Here is an 18,065-nt window from a genome sequence, read left to right on the forward strand (position 1 = left end):
CTTTCCAAATAGTACTCTGAATAACAAATGAAAATAAGGAAAAGAATACAAGTAGTTAATACACAGATTAAACAAACACACAATTTCACATATGCTGTACTTGGTGTATACAGTGTACATCATATATGCCAACATAATTGTATAATTACCTCCGCCAAGGAAGGAGGAGGTTAAGTGATCATCGGTGTTGGTTTGTCTGTTTGCAAAGTAACTCAAAAAGTTGAGAAGGGATTTGAATGACATTTTCAGAAAAAGTTGATTATGACACAAGGAAGAGATGATTCAGTGTTGGTAGTGATCTAGGAATTTTAATGGATTTTTGAAGGATTTTAAAAAATCTTTTTGCAGATAGGGTCAATAAACTTGGGAGTTCAAGCTGTGCGTGTTTGAGGTTTGCATACGCGCTCTGCTCAGGCAAGGCACTGCGTAGCTGGAAGTTGATGATGCAAAGGACTTCTGTGTTGGGAAATTGGGCAATTTTCAGCATGCGTGTATGATAATGGGGGAAGTGTGCTGCTTTGCGGAGGTTTGCACTCTGAGTGCTTTTCTAGATAAAGAGTTCATGGTTTTCATATTTCATGAACATTGGGCAGATGAACAGTACACAATCAATGATGTATTGCTATTGATAATTTGATAGTGAAGGTAGTAATTTCATAGTCTACATTGCCATTGATTATTTGGTGTCTGATAATACATGTAATTTTGATAGTGAAGGTACAAACTGTAGATGGTGAAGTTTTAGCCTGTAAAATGAGATGATGAAAGTAGTGCATCCCACAATTGTCACAGCACCACATATTTGAAGTTCTTTTCAAGTCTGTGCTGCTCACAATATCTGGCCTTTAGATCATACATTTACAAAATTTGGCAATAAAAAATAAAGAGAATGTACCTTTTTCACTGTGATATTTCAGTTCAGGTTTGGTAGTAAATGGGCAACGTAATCGTACATATGTCGTTTTTTTTTTATTAATTGTGTTGATATACTATATATTCATACAAAAATTTTCATACAAATTTTCAATACAAAAATTACAGTACACCACATTGATATGAAGTCAATATGGATACATCGATCTTGCAAGGTTTATCTGAAGATAAATTCATTTTATGTTCTGTTGATGTTGAAAGGCATTTATGAATTAGAGGATTCTACATTGTAAAGAGTACTTGTTTTTTCACATCTACTTTACAGGTGTGTGGACCCCATTCTGACGATAGCAGCTAGCTTGAGCACTCGAGATCTTTTTCGTGAAAACCTTGAGAACAGGAAGGAGATCATGGAGGTCAGACATCATCTTGTATCTTGCCTAGTCCGTCTGTAACTCTGTCTACCCCTAAGTTGTCTGTTATTTTGTCCACCTTTGTCTGTCTGTCAGTAACTCTGTTCATCTCTCTTTTTGTCAGTTTAATGCTGTCTGTATCTCTGTTGTCTGTTTGTAACTCTGTTCATCTCTCTGTCTGTCTGTAATTCTCACCATCTCTGTCAGTAATTGTCCCCGCCGAACGAGTTCGAGCAGGGGACTATGAAACGGGCTCCGTACGTGTGTGTGTCCGTGTGTGCGTCCGTCCGTGTGTCCGTCCGTGTGTCCGTGCGTCCGTGTGTCCGTGTGTGCGTCCGTGTGTGATCAAAATGTTCAATTTGCTACTTCTCTGTCATTTATGAGCCGATTTTGATTCTGTTTGCTTTATATGAGAGCACTACATGGTAGCTTTGAAACTTCTACACAGAATTTCAGTTGTGACCTTTGACCTTGACCTTTGACCTATATTGTACATTTTGCTACAAAATGCTACTCCTTCGCCATTTCTAACCCGATTTCGATTCCGTTTGCTTTATGTGATGGCACTAGTTGAGGGCGTCAAAACTTCTACACAGAATTTTGACCTTTGACTTCTTTGACCTTTGACCTTGATTTTTTGACCTGTATTGTACATTTTGCTACAAAATGCTACTCCTTCGCCATTTCTAACCCGATTTCGATTCCGTTTGCTTTATGTGATGGCACTAGGTGAGGGCTTCAAAACTTCTACACAGAATTTTGACCGTTGACTTCTTTGACCTTTGACCTTGATTTTTGACCTATCTTGTACATTAGCTACAAAATGCTACTCCTTCGCCATTTCTAACCCGATTTCGATTCTGTTTGCTTTATGTGATGGCACTAGGTGAGGGCTTCAAAACTTGTACACTGAATTTTGACCTTTGACTTCTTTGACCTTTGACCTTGATTTTTTATCTGTATTGTACATTTTGCTACAAAATGCTACTCCTTCGCCATTTCTAACCCGATTTCGATTCCGTTTGCTTTATGTGATGGCACTAGGTGAGGGCTTCAAAACATCTACACAGAATTTTGACCATTGACTTCTTTGACCTTTGACCTTGATTTTTGACCTATATTGTACATTGCATGGCTACAGAATGCTACTCCTTCGCCATTTCTAACCCGATTTCGATTCCGTTTGCTTTATGTGATGGCACTACAGATTTGTAGGTGAGGGCTACACAGAATTTTGACCTTTGACTTCTTTGACCTTTGACCTTGATTTTCTACCTGTATTGTATATTTTGCTACAAAATGCTACTTCCGGCGGGGACATATATTACGCACCGCGTAATTTCTACTTTTCCTTGTTCTGTAATGTGTCAACATTTTTTGCTGTTAAGACTGATTTTGAAACTGATTTTGCAGATGCTTGTGAAAGACAAGCAAACGTTTGAGAACAAGTTCTGGAAAGCTGTCCCTGTTCTTCTTTCTCCTGCAGTTGATGCAGAAGTTTGCCCAGGGGAATGAGAGTGACCACCTGGTGCGGCTGGAAGCCTACCAAGGCTGGTTCAGGAGACAGGTGGAGGAGGGGAGGGAGAGTGCTGATGAGTACGTCCAATCCAACCAGCTCTACCTACCCACTCTCCAGTTCATACGTGGTATGTGCACAGTTTTACCACTTGATCCAAGCAAGCAAGCTTTGTGAAGTTCCCTGCTCATAACTCAATGTGTGGGACTAAAAGCATCTCTGTCTGCCCAGTTTTTGCCTGTTCTGTTCTTCTCGATGACAAAATTACACGATGTTATTGCTAATCACACATTCAGAGTAAAAGAGTGTGTCTGTTGTGACTAAGTGTCTGAAGCTAGGGCAGAAAAATAGTGATTATCGATCAGTGGTGGTCAGATGATGGCCTAAATGTACATTAATTTAGCAGGAAAGAGACCTAATAATTCTGACATCTGTCATTTCATGGTAACAGCCTTGGTGTCCTTAAAAAGGTTTATGAGCACTTATTAGATTTTGAACAAAATTCTGCAAGGTCAAAGGTCATTAAACTTTTGCTGAGCTTATAATTTTCCAGCCAAGACTAAATCTTGGAATGTCTAGTGCTACTATGATTTTAAAGGGAGAGTAGATGAAATTCATGATCTTATTTGTTTAAAAATGGTATTGGTAAAAGAGTAGAGTAAAAAGTGAATGAACTGTGACCCAAAATGTCAATTTGCAAACATAGTGTTAGTGTTAGAATGAATGTAATACATGTTTAGAAGAATTTAGAAAACTGACTGCTTGCATTAGATTTTATAAAATGAAAGGTCCAAAGACAAGATCATGAACAAAGGTTACTCATATTTGGCTAAAAGTGTCATTGTTTAGTCCCAACTTCTACTCCAAAAGTCCAGGATGCTATCATTTCGTTTGAAGTGAGTTATTAGATATTTCCTTGTGGAATTAGGATTACATAAATCCTCAAGGTCATAAGTTATGATCAGCGAACACCATTTAAATTTGAATGAAAGGTCATAGGTGACCCACATATGGCTGATGCAGGGATAATCTGAGATGGAGGAGGCATCTTGATTATTTCTCACTTTAGAATGTAATGTGCGTTTGGGTCATTTCAGTGGCTTATGCCTCGTAAATTTTCTTAATGTACTAGGGAACACATTAGTCATTCAAAAGGTCTGTATGCCTAATAAGCCAGTTCGGGGTTCCAGTTTGAGCATGAGCAGAAAAAAGTCATTTGTACCGAAGGACAGGTTGGTTTTTAATTTCACTGAGATAAGCATCTGTAATTCTATGATTATTCATGGAATCCTTATAAATGATGCCTGCCAGTACATCCACCTGACAGCAAGCCTGGTATTTGGCAATGTTAACAGAAAAAGTTTGTTAAGTATTCAAAACAGCACAATGAAATGGATGCTTCCCAATGTGTTGATTGACAAACCATTCTGGCCCCTTCATCTACACAGGTTCATTCTTTGTTAGAATACAAGTTCCATAAATTGCTATGTTGGGCAAGCTGCTGCATTATGTCGCTTTGAATTGAGTGAAGTGCCTAACCAATTGAGAAAAATGAAAGGTCATTTTTATCCATGTGCACATGAGCTATCTCCAAACTGGCTTATTAGAAATAGCAGAGCTTTATATAAGTCCTCTCTTGGCCAAATCTTTAACAAAGTAGATTCCTAGAATTCATTAATTTGTTTGTTTGTTTTTTTCAGGAATACATCATTTTAACGTCAGGTAAATCACATAATATCCTATTCTGGAAAGAAGAAAATTCATACTTTTAGGATCAGCCCTTCTATGCAATATCAAATTTGAAAGAATAATACAATTCTCCATTCTGCTTTTCATCTTTTCTCCAAAGAAACAAAAAAAAGAGAAGGGGGAGGGAAAAAAAAAACTCTTACCCAGTTGACTCCATTGGTCTGTGACACAGATATTGTTTGGTTTTCCCTCATCTCCTTCCCCCATCTCCAAATATTGAATACTGCCGGCACCTTGCCATACCCCACTCTAGGTCTTCGCCGTCAGTTTGCTTCAAACCTGGAGGATGCAGACATGGTGATGTCGATGGAAGACTGCTTCAACCCAGAAGCTGGATGTAACGAGTACAGCCGCGATGCTGAAATCGTCAAGGTAACCTCCTTGTCTTTGCTCTCCACAATTCAGTATCTTAATGATCATGTTGAGGAGCAAGAATCGTAGATCTGCCAGACACTACATTATGGATGCCACTTCCAGTTCGCTTGTCTTGTAGCAAAAGAAAGAAACATTTACTGCATATGCCTATATTTATGAAAGCTATTTGCCAACAAGTGTGCAGAATGCAGGTCTTCTCAAAATGTTCCAGTCCAGTTTCGAGAAATTTTATGTAGGATGTAAAACTGTTTACTTTTCTGACAGATTATTTGATTTAGCATTTGCATTCATCTATGTTTTAAAAGAATGGCAGCAAATTATTCAAACTATCTGACCTCACAGAACAGGAATAGTGATCTTTAGATGTTGATGATGTGTCTATTGATTATTAACCAGATGGATGACATCTATAAGTGCTATGTATTGTTATCATCATTTTATTCATGTACCCACCTTCACCCATTGTGTCCTGGACATTATAAAATACATTTTCCCCTCTTGCCCCATCGGGCTATCAATATTATGATTATGTCATACTTGCCCCGGGCAGTCGACAAGTGCGTTGATGGTCTACACACATCCTTGTGTGTATGCCCATCAACCCTGCCCTTCCACAGTGAGTGTATTAATGGGAAAACAAGGTCAATAGAAATACTGTAAAAGTGGAAATTTTTGCGGTGTTGAAATTTTCGCACATTTCGCACAGCCAGAAACTAGCGTGAAAATAAAAGCACGTGAATATTTTTGCATGCCATATGTTCCTGTACTTACTGTCTTGATTCCATGGAATTAAAAACACGCAAAACTCTTCTTACCAAGCCAAGCGCGAAAAATAAGTCGCACAAAAATATCCACTTTTACAGTACAGATTTAATCTTAAAATAATTGTTACCTTATCATGTCTGTACTAAAAAAGAAAGTACCCCTAGACAGTCGTGGAAAATGGAGACTGCTGCATTCACATTCAAAAAGCAGTACCTACAGGTATAACGTGAGCTGGTTATAACAGGGTTTCCTATAATGATGAGACTCTAGGTCCTCTTGTGTCAAATTAGGAAGCAAGTCTAATGTGTGGTTTACAGGACAATGCACATTTGTGTGCACACACACAAACACACACAAAAGCAAAAACATATTTCTCCTCTTTCTTGATTTAGTTCATATGTTTTCATGTTGTCAGAAGTGTAATGTTACATATTGCATTTAGATTTTTTGTTGTTGTTGTCTTCTAAACTTCTCTAGGCTGTCATCTGCAGCGCCTTCTACCCCAACCTCCTCAGAGCGTCGTATGGCAAGCATGAGAGTGGGAAGCTGAAGCCTGACAAACTTGTCTTCAAAGACCTGTGAGTGTGATGGACAGGGAGATGGGGAGACTGACCGCTGGAAAAGTGTTACTTTAGATGCACTGAAATATGACTTTAGATTTAATAGACCAAGATCTCTCATTCATGAGGTCCCTTGTGCGAGTCCACTGGCTTCAGTGATTGTGTCGTCTAACAGGGCATTCTATCCTTATTGCAAAGTTATGTTAGAAATAGTAACAGTTATGTTGAGTCATGAACAAAAGAATGAAGAAAAATTTTACTAAGTACCGATTCTGACAGTTTGTGTCTGTGAAGCAGGACAGCTGTTGCTATGGCAGTAGTGGGTGCAATAATATCAACAGTCATGATACACATTATGAAGACTGATTGAAATTGATTGAAGAATTGCCCTACATTGATGTAAATAATCACCGAATTGATCAATTCAGTGGGTATATACATGTACGTTGATGTAGGGAAATTTGTCAATCAGTGGCAATGAGAGTGATGAAGTTAATCAAATTAATCAGGCTCCTCTTCTTCTTCTTCTGCTCCATCAGGGATCACAGTGGGGTGCTGCTCTACAGAAAGTCAGTCAATTGTGGAAGCCAAACTCTCAGCAGTAGGTGGCTGACATACTTCTCAAAGGTGATAAATCATTTCTTTAAAAAGACCACCACCAACAAACAAACAGACAAACAGACAGACAAACAAACAAGGATGGCTCGAAGACAGACAGTCTATCTGCTGTGAAACGTGGACACCCTTATCAGCTACTTGGTTCCTAGAACTTTGGTCAAACTTGCTCCAGTCTTGTGAAAGCTACCCAGACAGAATACAAACAGTCCTGTATTGAGAGATATTGAAATTCAACATATTTTCTTGAGCACTATTATTTGAGCCCTAAGGTTCTTTCAACTTATTTCTTTGTTTCTTCATTTTATTTTGCTGATCTTATTTCATTTTATTTTGTTATTATTTTATTTTTTATTTTTGAGTGACTGTGGAAATCCTTTGCTTTGGAAGCCAATTTTTTTTTTCTTTGATCAATCAGTTCTCATCACCTGTTGTCAAATATAAGTTATGTTTTGTGTTTTTTTTTGTGCTTCACCGCATCAGATGCGAATAGATGTGACATTTGTGCGGGACTGCTCTGTGGTACATCCCTTGGCCGTCATCGCATTTGTGGGTAACGTGAGATACATGGAGAAACTGAGCAACAAAGGTGAGCAAAGAGAGTGTACTGAGGGAACAGACTGAGCCTTCCTTAACCCTCAGTTCTTAAATTATTGACCAAAAATATGATTTCAAATTCTAGTAGTTTAAGTACAAACTGAAAGACAAAAGGCAAATATTGTGCGAAAGCAAACTATTTTTAGTTTAGGTGTCACTACATAAGAGAATTCTGAATTACACTTATCCGATTGTTTGTTGCTGATCAAATGGTTATCTGATGAACACATTGCATCATCTACTTCCACTCTTACAAGAAGCTTGAGAATATTGTTTAAAAAAAAGTGAATGTGTATTATTCTGACTCCTTCTCCTTTGATACCTTAATGATTACTGGAACTTAACTATATATTTTTTTACTTTGTATGTTAGGGTAGCTTCCACTTGGCATTAATCCAAAAATGAAATTAATGTGACAGAGCCACAATTATCTCGATTCTGTGAGGCATGTTGTGATCGTCCTGCTGCTGTTTTGTCCGCAGACAAGAAGGTTCTTCACTCGCGAGGCGATTCCGTTAACTTCCACGACAACAGCCTCGTCAAGCTGGTGATCGACGACAACCACCCAGCTTCCGCGGCGCGAGAAGGTGGGAGGGAGTACAGTCCGTGGGAGGGTCTGCCGATATCGTTCTACGTGAAGGCAGAGATGGCAGACTGCGCCATTGAATACCTCAACGCCATCCACTCGATGATTGAAGAATGCCTCCGGGAGGATGCCCTGTTCATGGTAAGTGACAATGGAGACGGTTGAATTTGACAAAATTGTTGGAATGGTGCAGAAGATCAAGAAGAAAAGGAAGAAGAAAGTTATAAAGGTGATGATGATGGTGATGAGGATTGCGGTGATGATGGTGATGAGGATTGTGGTGATGATGATGATGCTGACATTATTCGTGATGATTATGGTGATGATGATTATGATGGTGTGGGTTTTGAATGAGGCAAGTGTGTTAATGGTCCTGATATCAATGATATTGTTTTGATGTCTCTGCATGTTTTTGTGGAAGTGAAGTAACTTGATACTTGATGAGATAAACCCTCTTGCAGCTCCACGGTGGTGAGTTACGTTGTACATGTTGTACATGTAGGTCAATCGGTAGCGCGTCTGCCTCACGATCCAAAGGACCCCGGTTCGATTCTCGGGTCCCACTGAGCAGTGTTGTGTGTAATCATACCATCCCCTCTAGTAAAGAGGCAAAACACTCTGTCCCTCGGATAGGACATAAAATGGAGGTCCCGTGTGTGAGAGAGTCACGACTCATGCATGTAAAAGATCACGCTTCATTTATTCATTGCAAAGAGCATGGTGTTTAACCTGATGAAGTGCTACTGCCTTACATCCAACTGGACCCCAAGGGAGACCAGCTATTGCAGCTGAATGTGGGTAATCCAGCCATCTTCTCAGATGGAAATGAAACAAACAAACAAACAAACAAGAAGATATGCTGGGAAGAATTTAACTAAACTGTTGGTTGTAATTGCAATGTGAAGATAGTGTGTATGGTGAATGCAAAGGTAGTGAACAGGAAGTTATTATCCTGTGACTTTGAATACAAAGATGAGTTCAAAGGTTACCATAAAAAGCAACTTGCTGCATGAATCCAACTTCATCAATGCACAACAGAATGGCATTATTCTAAAATGACATTATTCTGAGATGATTTCATTTTATGCGTATTGAAGGTCACCTGAATAATGTCAAGACCAAGCTCTTGGAATATGCTGTAACTTTTTACTGGAAACATGAAATCCAAAAGTTGCAAAGAATACAAAACTCTGCAGCTAGATTTGTCACTAATGCTCATCTCAATGAGCATATAAATCCAATTCAAGGAGGAAATCCAGTCCAAAGATAAGTTAGTCTGATAAAAAAAGAGTAAAATCGTACGAGTTCAATGTTAATAAAATGACTGAAATCGGGTGAAAAATAAGGAAGTGATGAAATTTCGAAGTTTTGTGAATTTCTGCTAAACAATTCTTGTACAGTCGATATGAATATGCAAATGAGTGAGCCGGCCATGTCATACCCTCACAATTTTCCATTGATCATGTACAAAGAATGCTGAAAATTCAATATTTCTGTCATTGAAGTCTGAAACATGATGTTATTCCAGGTTGAATAACTTCAGAATAGTGATCAGATAGATATATCAGGATTTGGGCCTTGGGCATAATTGCGTTTGAATGAAAAACTGGAAATTTCACTATTTTATGTACAAGCTACTAGTATATGGCAAGATGTGAGGGAATGACATGCTCACTTTGCCATATGCATATTCATGTTGACCTTTCAAGAACTGTTTCCTTAAAAATAAGCGAAACTTCAAAATGTCATAACTTCCTTGTTATTCATCCAATTTCGATCAAAATTTTACCATTGAACTCGTAATATTTTACTCTTTCTTATCAGACTAACTAAGCAACAGAATGACTTCAAGATTTTAATTATGGTATAAGAACTAGTCCCTACTTATTTACAACAATTAATCACAAAAATCATCCTGCAAGAAGCCTTCATTGGACTAAGCTTTATGCTGTATGTTGCAGTTTTGTCATTTTTCATCTTGTTTTGTCTCCTCTTCTCTCATGTCTATTTTCCTCTATTTCTTTATTTTCCTTCCTTCATTTTGCATTTAGACATTAATCTATTTGTGTGTGTGTGTGTGTGCACTTGTGTGTGTGTGTGTGTGTGTGATATGCACTTATTATCATCATTATTATTATTATTGGTCAAAATTGAATGAATCCTCATAAAAGTATAACCCATGACAAGTAAATTCTCTTAAATAGATTTTTGTCTATCTGTTTGTTTGTTTAAATGTTTGTTTTAATTTTCAATAAATTATATATGGTATTGCCGCATCCCCACTGGAGCATTGCGTGTCTTGTATGAATGTGGGTGTGATTCTGACAAATCTTTGCACTTGTTTCCTCACAGACCGAGAACACAAGGGACAAGCACAGCTCCCTCCTGGCGATGTTCAGTCGACTCTTGCACACCTCACTTCCCACTTTTCAACTGACAGGGAAGAATGGAAAGGTCCAGGGGTGAAGTGATAACAGGACAGGAATTAGTAACCACTGAGCGAAACAACAATCTTATGGAATAAATGACCACAGAGTGAGGTAACATTGTATGTGTATGGAAATAACTGACAACTGAGTGAGGCAGCTGAGTGAGGCAGCCTTGTATGGAAATCAAAATGTGAATGGCACCTGTTCTCAGTGGGTGCATGAATTGGGGTGCTAACCTCACCTCACCCCTTGTTCCAAGATGCTGTTCTGAATTGCATACCCTTGAGTGTACCTGCTCCATTCCTGCATGAGTTTTGAGTTGTTTCTGTCACTATTTTACTGGTTGGAGACAATTTCACATTCCAGAAGAGTCCTGCTTTTACTCCCCAGTGGCAAGGGGGTCCTGGAAATAAAGTGTAGGGGCAAAATATTAAAGTTCTGACAGTGTTGGCTCTGTTGGGGTTTGAACCCTGCAGCTTCCTGTGAGTAAGAGCCAAGTGTCCCACTGTAAGACCACAGGGTCACCAAGAGATTAAGTGGGTCATCTTTGTGTCACAGAAAGATGAGCTGAGACTCCGTCTCTGGGCTGAAAAAGTAATAATGAGATCAGTGGTAAAAGCCTGCGTGTATGTAAAAGATCTGTTGCTATAGTTACCACAAGTTTATAACTAACATAGCAACAAGCAAAAATCCTCATATCTCTTCCTTTTGTAGCTATCAAAGTAAGTTAAGTACACAGGCAGTAGGGGTTGATATGTAGATTCTGGTGTCATTTTGACTCGCAATGAGGGCAAAGGGCCATGGTACAAAGAGAGCATGCAACCATCACAGAGCTGGCCCAAATGCAAAAGGTGGGCCCAGAAGTTATCAACTGGGACAGGAGAGAGGATATGAATGAGTGCTTGACCTGGACCAAACTGGTCTGCGTGGATAAGACCAGTTTGCAATGTGGGTGAGAGGCAGTCCAAGAAAATCATACAAAATTCAGTAGTCATACTTCCTCGCACAATTTCTGGAGGGATGAAAAGTATTGAGATGTGTATACTTCAGGTTCGGAGTAAGAGAATTAAAAAAAAATGCTTTGTTTCAATGACACTGCCTTGCTTGTATTGCAATATGATGATTGTGTGTATTTCATTTTTTTTTTTTTTTTTTTTTAATGGAGTAATCTGTAGAGGCTTCGTGAACAATTGTAACACTGTTCCCAAGCCTTGCTCATGAAATTTATTATTTATGTATTGCATACATGTGTCATATATTTAAGTTACATCTTTCTTTCAAAATAGAATGATTTTTTTTAGGGATCTCAGAACCACCTTTGTGGTTTGTAGATTTTGCGTACTATGTTGCTTTGATTACAAAAGTTTATTTTGAGAGATTATTTGAATTAAAATTTTTGTCCTGTTAACTATGCAAAGTGATTTGATTTCTTGCCTTTGTATCTTGATAGCAAAATGAAAGCAAAAATGGCAATTCTCTTGAGATTCCATATGCGAAAAAGTATTGACTCTGTCGTGGATACAATAGATGAATGCTTTTATGAGAACTTTTAGTAGCTTGTTATGTCATAAATTAGATGCCATTTTATAATTTTGGTTGTCAAAACATTATTATTGTCTGAAGTGACTTTCATCACCATGGAATGTAAATTGTCTTATGTGTTGTAATGAATGAGTGCAAAGTTTATGAGTGCATTTTCTTGTGTGCTTGCAAGACTGAACTCCAGCTAAGACAAAGAGTGCAGGCTGGGGTGGGGGTGGGGTCAGGGACTACTGGTATTCCTCAATGATTACCTGCAACTGTGGTCAGATTTTTAACCAGTTATCATGTTTGATGTAGAACAAAATCTAAGTGTGTGATGGCAAAAGGAAGCCAGTTTAATTAGAATCAAGTGGATGTTTGATTTTTCTTTTGTGTGTTTGGTTATTGATGAAAGCACAAAACATATCAGTTGTGTGTACCATGGGCTGCAGACCAGCACTGTGGTCCAATGGTCCCCACCCCCACCTTGGACGGGAAGAATTTATGAATGGAACCTTTGGGAAGTAATGGGTGTTGTGATTTTTTTTTTCCTCATTTTTTTTTTTCCCCCAACATTTTTTTTCCAACATTTTTTTTTCAAGACCAGAAATGCCCCTGTGTACTGATGTGCCTTAAGAGGTTCTCTCATGCAGGAAAACAGACAGTGTGTGTGTGTGTGTGTGTGTGTGTGTGTGTGTGTTTAATTTAAACATGGGACACTGAGAAGTTATGAAACCAAACTTCATAGAAATTTGCTGTAGACAGCATCTCTTGCCAAAGTTTCAAAATATGAATTCCATTTACAATGTGTACTTGTTATGTGCATAATTTAATACTCTTGTTGCGTACTTCTCAAATAAGATGGTGCAATATTGTATTCTGTACATGCGAAGCAGAGGGTTATATGTATGTATCTGTAGACAGACAACAGATGCAATAGATTCAGGAAATTCAATATTTGACCTTTGACCTCAGTTTGGCATTTGCTGCATTGCGCTGAAATACTTATGTTCCTCATTGTGCATGGCTAGAAAATGCCATTTTTACTACATTATTTAATTTGTGGAATTTGAGTAGTAACTGTGGTGACAAAGGTATTACTTTATTGCAGACATTTCAAATAATTATGAGCATCAGCTAGTGGATTATGTTATATTTTCAGTGTGATTGATATTGATCAGAGTTTATCTATAGCATCTAAGGCTAACTGGGGGTTGACAAATATGTTTATTTTTAACTGATGAAGGTAATGAATAAATATCATTTTTTTTTTCTTTATTGGAGAGGGAATCTTTCGTGTTTTTTTTTTTTTTTTTTTTTTGTAGGTGATGTAGGGCCAGGAGGTGTAAGTGTCACATGTGTGGTTTTACAGATTCAAATGGAATCAGAATCGCTCAATCATGAAACAAGGGCTATCGCTAACAGGGGTTCCTAGGGACACAATGCGATGTCTTTTACCATTGTTTATCACACACTCGCTTTCTAAACCAAACCCTCTTATTGGTCAAGAATGAATTTGTTGTTATATGCAAAGATGTGAACTGTTACTTTTTTTTTGGCAGTATTTTGTTCTCTTTCTTTGTTCTTGTTTTTTCTTGCTAAAAAAAGTGCTGTTTTCAGGGAAAGTGCTGTCTTTACCAAATTATTTTTTGCATGTGTCGATTGTAGGAAAGGTAAAAATATTGTTTACCACAAAAAATATGCCTTTTCAGCCCTTGTAATACCGCAGTGCTCTTTACAAGATTGGCATCCCTGTGTATGAGTGATTAGTAGGCCTATATGTTTTGCATCTCTGTGTAATAGTGGAGTTAACTTTTAGTTATAATATTGCGTTTTAATGGCTCGTATGATATATATATTTTTTGCAATATATATTACTTTAGTTGTTTTTTTTCTTGTTAATTTATGTTTATGAGACATTATGAAACATATTATTCAATATGTTGTCGAATATAATTGTGCAGAAGCATGTCAATGATTGACATATTTTCACTAATGGATATTGTTTTGATATAACTCTTTATGACATGTTGTTATCACTTATGCTCTGATATCATAAAGATACTAAATGCTGCATGTCCGGATCTTATACTGATCTGAAATCTGCTTTGGCGGGCTTAAGTGGAGCTAAAATTTTCAATGTGATGAATGTTTTTTAAGGTATCTTAATAGGAAGAGCAAATATTGTCCGCAAAATGTGCATGAGGAGACAGTGTACTTTGTGGTAACTTGCATGGTAAAGGAAAGCATGAAATGCATGTAAACAAACTTTAATTAATGATAATGAAGTTTTTTCCTTATGTAATTCATTTGGAAGACAAACATAGGAACAGTGCAACTGTCATTCATTAGATTTTGCCATGGAATTTTCTGTTGTCAATGTAGTGAGTTGATGTCTATGAGCAATACATAAGATTGAAGCAAAATTCCCTCTAGCCTTTATAAAGTCCTTTCGCTTTTCAGTTGTGAGTAAAGAACACCTGGTTGTTACACGAGATGCAAGAGTCATGTGGTAGCAACACCGTGAGGGCTTTGAATAAAGGCTAGTACACTGCATATGTAGTCCTTTAAAGGGATGGTACAGTATTGGTGGAGATGAGAATTGGGCTTTTAACTTTTTGCGAGATGCCAAAAAGACGCTTATGATATAGTACAGAGCATACCATTTTAAGAGGAATTCAAATTTTATTATTGATGAAAATCGGGTTTCGAATGACTGAAACATCCAAAAACAAAGTAAAACAAAGCGATCGTAATAAAGTATGGGTCCCACACTTTATTAGAATTGCTTTTTTTTTGGATATCTCAGCCATTTCAAAACCAATTTTCATCAAATAAATGAATTGAATTCCTCATAGAATTGCATGCTGTTTCATATTTCATAAGAGATTTCTCATGATCTCACCAAAAACTGTTAGAAACCTGAAATTAGGTCTCAACCAAAACCGTACGATCCCTTTAACATTCAGCTTCTTGGGACGTTAGCGAGCATTACATCTGTGCTAAGACGACACAGCCTCCTGGCACAATGGAAACAGCTGTGAAGCGTATGTGCAGAACACCATTTGATTTGCATAAGTGGTGTCGTCTTAGCGTTCGATCATGTTCGTAGATCGAAAGCTCACCAATATTATGTACATGTGTGATAAAAGCATGTGTTGTGTGCAATGTATCTCTTCCTCAAAACTTTCCCATACCCCATTGTTAAACAGCCTTATCCAGATGAAAATGGCACCGAAGAATTTGACAAGAGTGGTGTTACTGGATGAAATTTTTTGAAAGAGTTTCAGTGATATTGTTATGATTTAAAAAAAACAGTGGATAAATCGACAATGCCTTGCAGGTGATGCAATGAAGACATCTGACAATTTTAAACACAGCCATAAAATTGATCGAATAGCATATATTATTAACATTTTGCATGCGTGGTATATTATTGTATTTCATCATGCTGAGAATGAAATACATTGTACTGGTATCTATGTACGTGGGTACCATTCTGTGTCCCGTTGTAATAGAGAAAATCGTGTTGTATGCAGCATAATAAAGACCTTAAAAACGAGAACAGAGAAAATGGTGTCACTGTATTTGTTGTAGAGGTCCATGTGGATTAAATGTCACATTCCCTTTAATCCTGAAATTATTTTCAATCCCCTGATGTGGTGAACTTTCGGAAATTAACACCTGACAATACACGTACAATGTATAGCCATGTTGCAAGATGACGTTAATGAATGGGACTGGTCTGTGGTGTGTGTGATACTAAGGATCCAACTGAAGCTTATGCTTTACAGATGAAAAGGATATTTGTAACCTGTAACATTTCTACAATTTTCCACATAAGTACCATGCTGTCTCTGAAATTTCTCTATATTTTAACATTTTTTCAGAATACTTCTTTAAGAATCTCACCCTCCCAATGATTAACATGTTTTCTGTCATTCTAACTACATAACTGAGACTTCTATTCTCCCGGAAAGACAATGAATATTTCATGTCCTTTTTTTTTTTTTTTTTTAATACCACACAGGGACTGCAGGAAGGGAAGAAATAGAAAAAAAAAGTAGAAAAAATAGAGAGAAAAACTCACTGGAATCAAATATGCAGTAGTTTACAAGTCTTAATTAATTTTCTTTATCTGATTTGCCTCCCCCCCCCCCCCCTCCAGAATGTATCGCTGTGCATGTACAGCATCCATACATAGGCATGTCAGCCAGACTTCCTCTTTGGGTTAGAACATCAAGTAATGATCCGATATCACAGAGCACATACAGGCAGCGATTTCCGTAATATCATAATAATCATGTCATGCATTGTTGTTCTTTCTTATTACCTAACAAAACACAGGAAACGGGTCGTATTGACTTTTTTCAGCAGACACGCTGTATGTAAGAGAACAAAGAACCATAATATGACGCCACATGAATGACTCTTCTTCCCATAAAGTTTCGAAATACATTTGCCTAATCCCTTGAAATATCATTAACCAGCCATGGTCTTTACTTCAGCTTGTGAAGGAGTACATGTAGATACAATTTACTCCATGTACATGAATCAATAATAGAAATCTGTAGTAGAATATCATGCGGATAAACCTTGCTTTGTTATTCATGATCAACGGATCGATTCTTTCCGAGGTAATTAATGGGGTATATACGTTTCTTCAGATGACGAAGTTCTTCAATTACAATGGCATTGTTGTATTGGTTCCTCTTTCTTTGTTTTCGTCACATTCTTATTAATTTTCTAGTCGTGCATTGCACATGATATCTCATTTGAAAGGCACACAATAAGAAAAACCTGAAGGGGTGAGATGGCGGCCGATTCTGCTTCCCCCTGATGCGTACGGCCCTGCACACACACACACACACACACACACACACACACACATATCTGCACTCACATGAACACACAAATCACTTATGGGGTCTTCTCGATGTATGTCAAATTTATTTCACACTGTAATAATTTATGCCTCCCAAACGTTTCCTCCCCCCCCCCCCGTATAGGAGATATTAAGGAAACAAAACTTACAACGATTTTGACTTTATTTGAAAAACGATGATTTGTAAAGAAAAGATAAGTGTTGCAAGTAAGTTACGATGGTTGTGGGATCTTCTTTTCTTTTTTTTTTTCTTTTTTTTTTGTGTGCAGACACTTAAAACTGGAATGCATTTTTCTCAATAGTATATACGGAACCATTTTGATATTGCCTCTCCAGTGTCCATTTTGTAGTATATCTCCCTTAAGTGGAACCCTGGGAATTATATATATATATATATATATATATATATATATATATATATATATATATATATATATATATATATACATATACATATACATATATGAATCTTTGAATACAGTAATTGTTGGGAAAAAACATGAACACCATATCCGAACGACATAATTATGCATTTGTGTTCTCTTATGAAACAATGGTTTGTTTGGTTGTTTTTTTTTGTTTGTTTGTTTTTTTTTGGATGTGAATTTCATTCACTGGAATTCGTATAATGCCGGAGGGTGGTGCTGAGTTTTCTTCTGACTTCAAAAGAACGCTATGCATCCTTTTAATGGAATAAATACAGATATGATGAGTACACTGCTCTCTAAAAACAAAAACATAAAGAGAATAGAAGAATAGAATTGGTTGCTTCACTTTGAATGCTTCGAGGAAAAAAATAGTACCAATGACATGAGTGATATGAGAAAACAACTACTCTACAGCCAAGTTTACATAAAAACAAGAAATGAACTTTAAAACAAGATCTCGCCAAATTACATGGCATAAATTTAGTAGCCTGTTTTTCAGTTTATTTCAGTTTAGTACAACTCCGGTTCCGTTGCATTTCTGCGTTTCATTATCTGTACCGTAATTGTAAAAAGTAACAAAGAGTCGGCGTATGAATTATATGCATCAATATGCATTATAATATAATGTATATTGATGCATATAATTCATACATATTATGTATCACGATCGTAGTGAACGAGGTAAAGACGTAGAGCAATGTATATTGAACGGACACTTACAGAGGAAATGCTTCTAATAAAGTTTTGAGAAAA

General features: G+C 37.3%; 1 protein-coding gene across 1 annotated transcript in view; it reads left to right on the plus strand.

Moving 5' to 3' along the window:
* LOC140237830 (ATP-dependent RNA helicase DHX30-like) overlaps positions 1 to 10,515 on the plus strand; it is a 30,939-nt gene extending 20,424 nt beyond the window's left edge. Inside the window, exons 16-23 of the mRNA XM_072317760.1 lie at positions 1,199 to 1,289; positions 2,773 to 2,932; positions 4,805 to 4,923; positions 6,169 to 6,269; positions 6,791 to 6,878; positions 7,350 to 7,455; positions 7,946 to 8,190; positions 10,402 to 10,515. Of these exons, the coding sequence (XP_072173861.1) occupies positions 1,199 to 1,289; positions 2,773 to 2,932; positions 4,805 to 4,923; positions 6,169 to 6,269; positions 6,791 to 6,878; positions 7,350 to 7,455; positions 7,946 to 8,190; positions 10,402 to 10,515 (1,024 nt within the window). The remainder of the gene's footprint in view (positions 1 to 1,198; positions 1,290 to 2,772; positions 2,933 to 4,804; positions 4,924 to 6,168; positions 6,270 to 6,790; positions 6,879 to 7,349; positions 7,456 to 7,945; positions 8,191 to 10,401) is intronic.
* The last annotated feature ends 7,550 nt before the right edge of the window (positions 10,516 to 18,065 follow it).

Source organism: Diadema setosum, chromosome 14 (genome assembly GCF_964275005.1).
Source record: "Diadema setosum chromosome 14, eeDiaSeto1, whole genome shotgun sequence".
Classification (NCBI taxonomy): domain Eukaryota; kingdom Metazoa; phylum Echinodermata; class Echinoidea; order Diadematoida; family Diadematidae; genus Diadema; species Diadema setosum.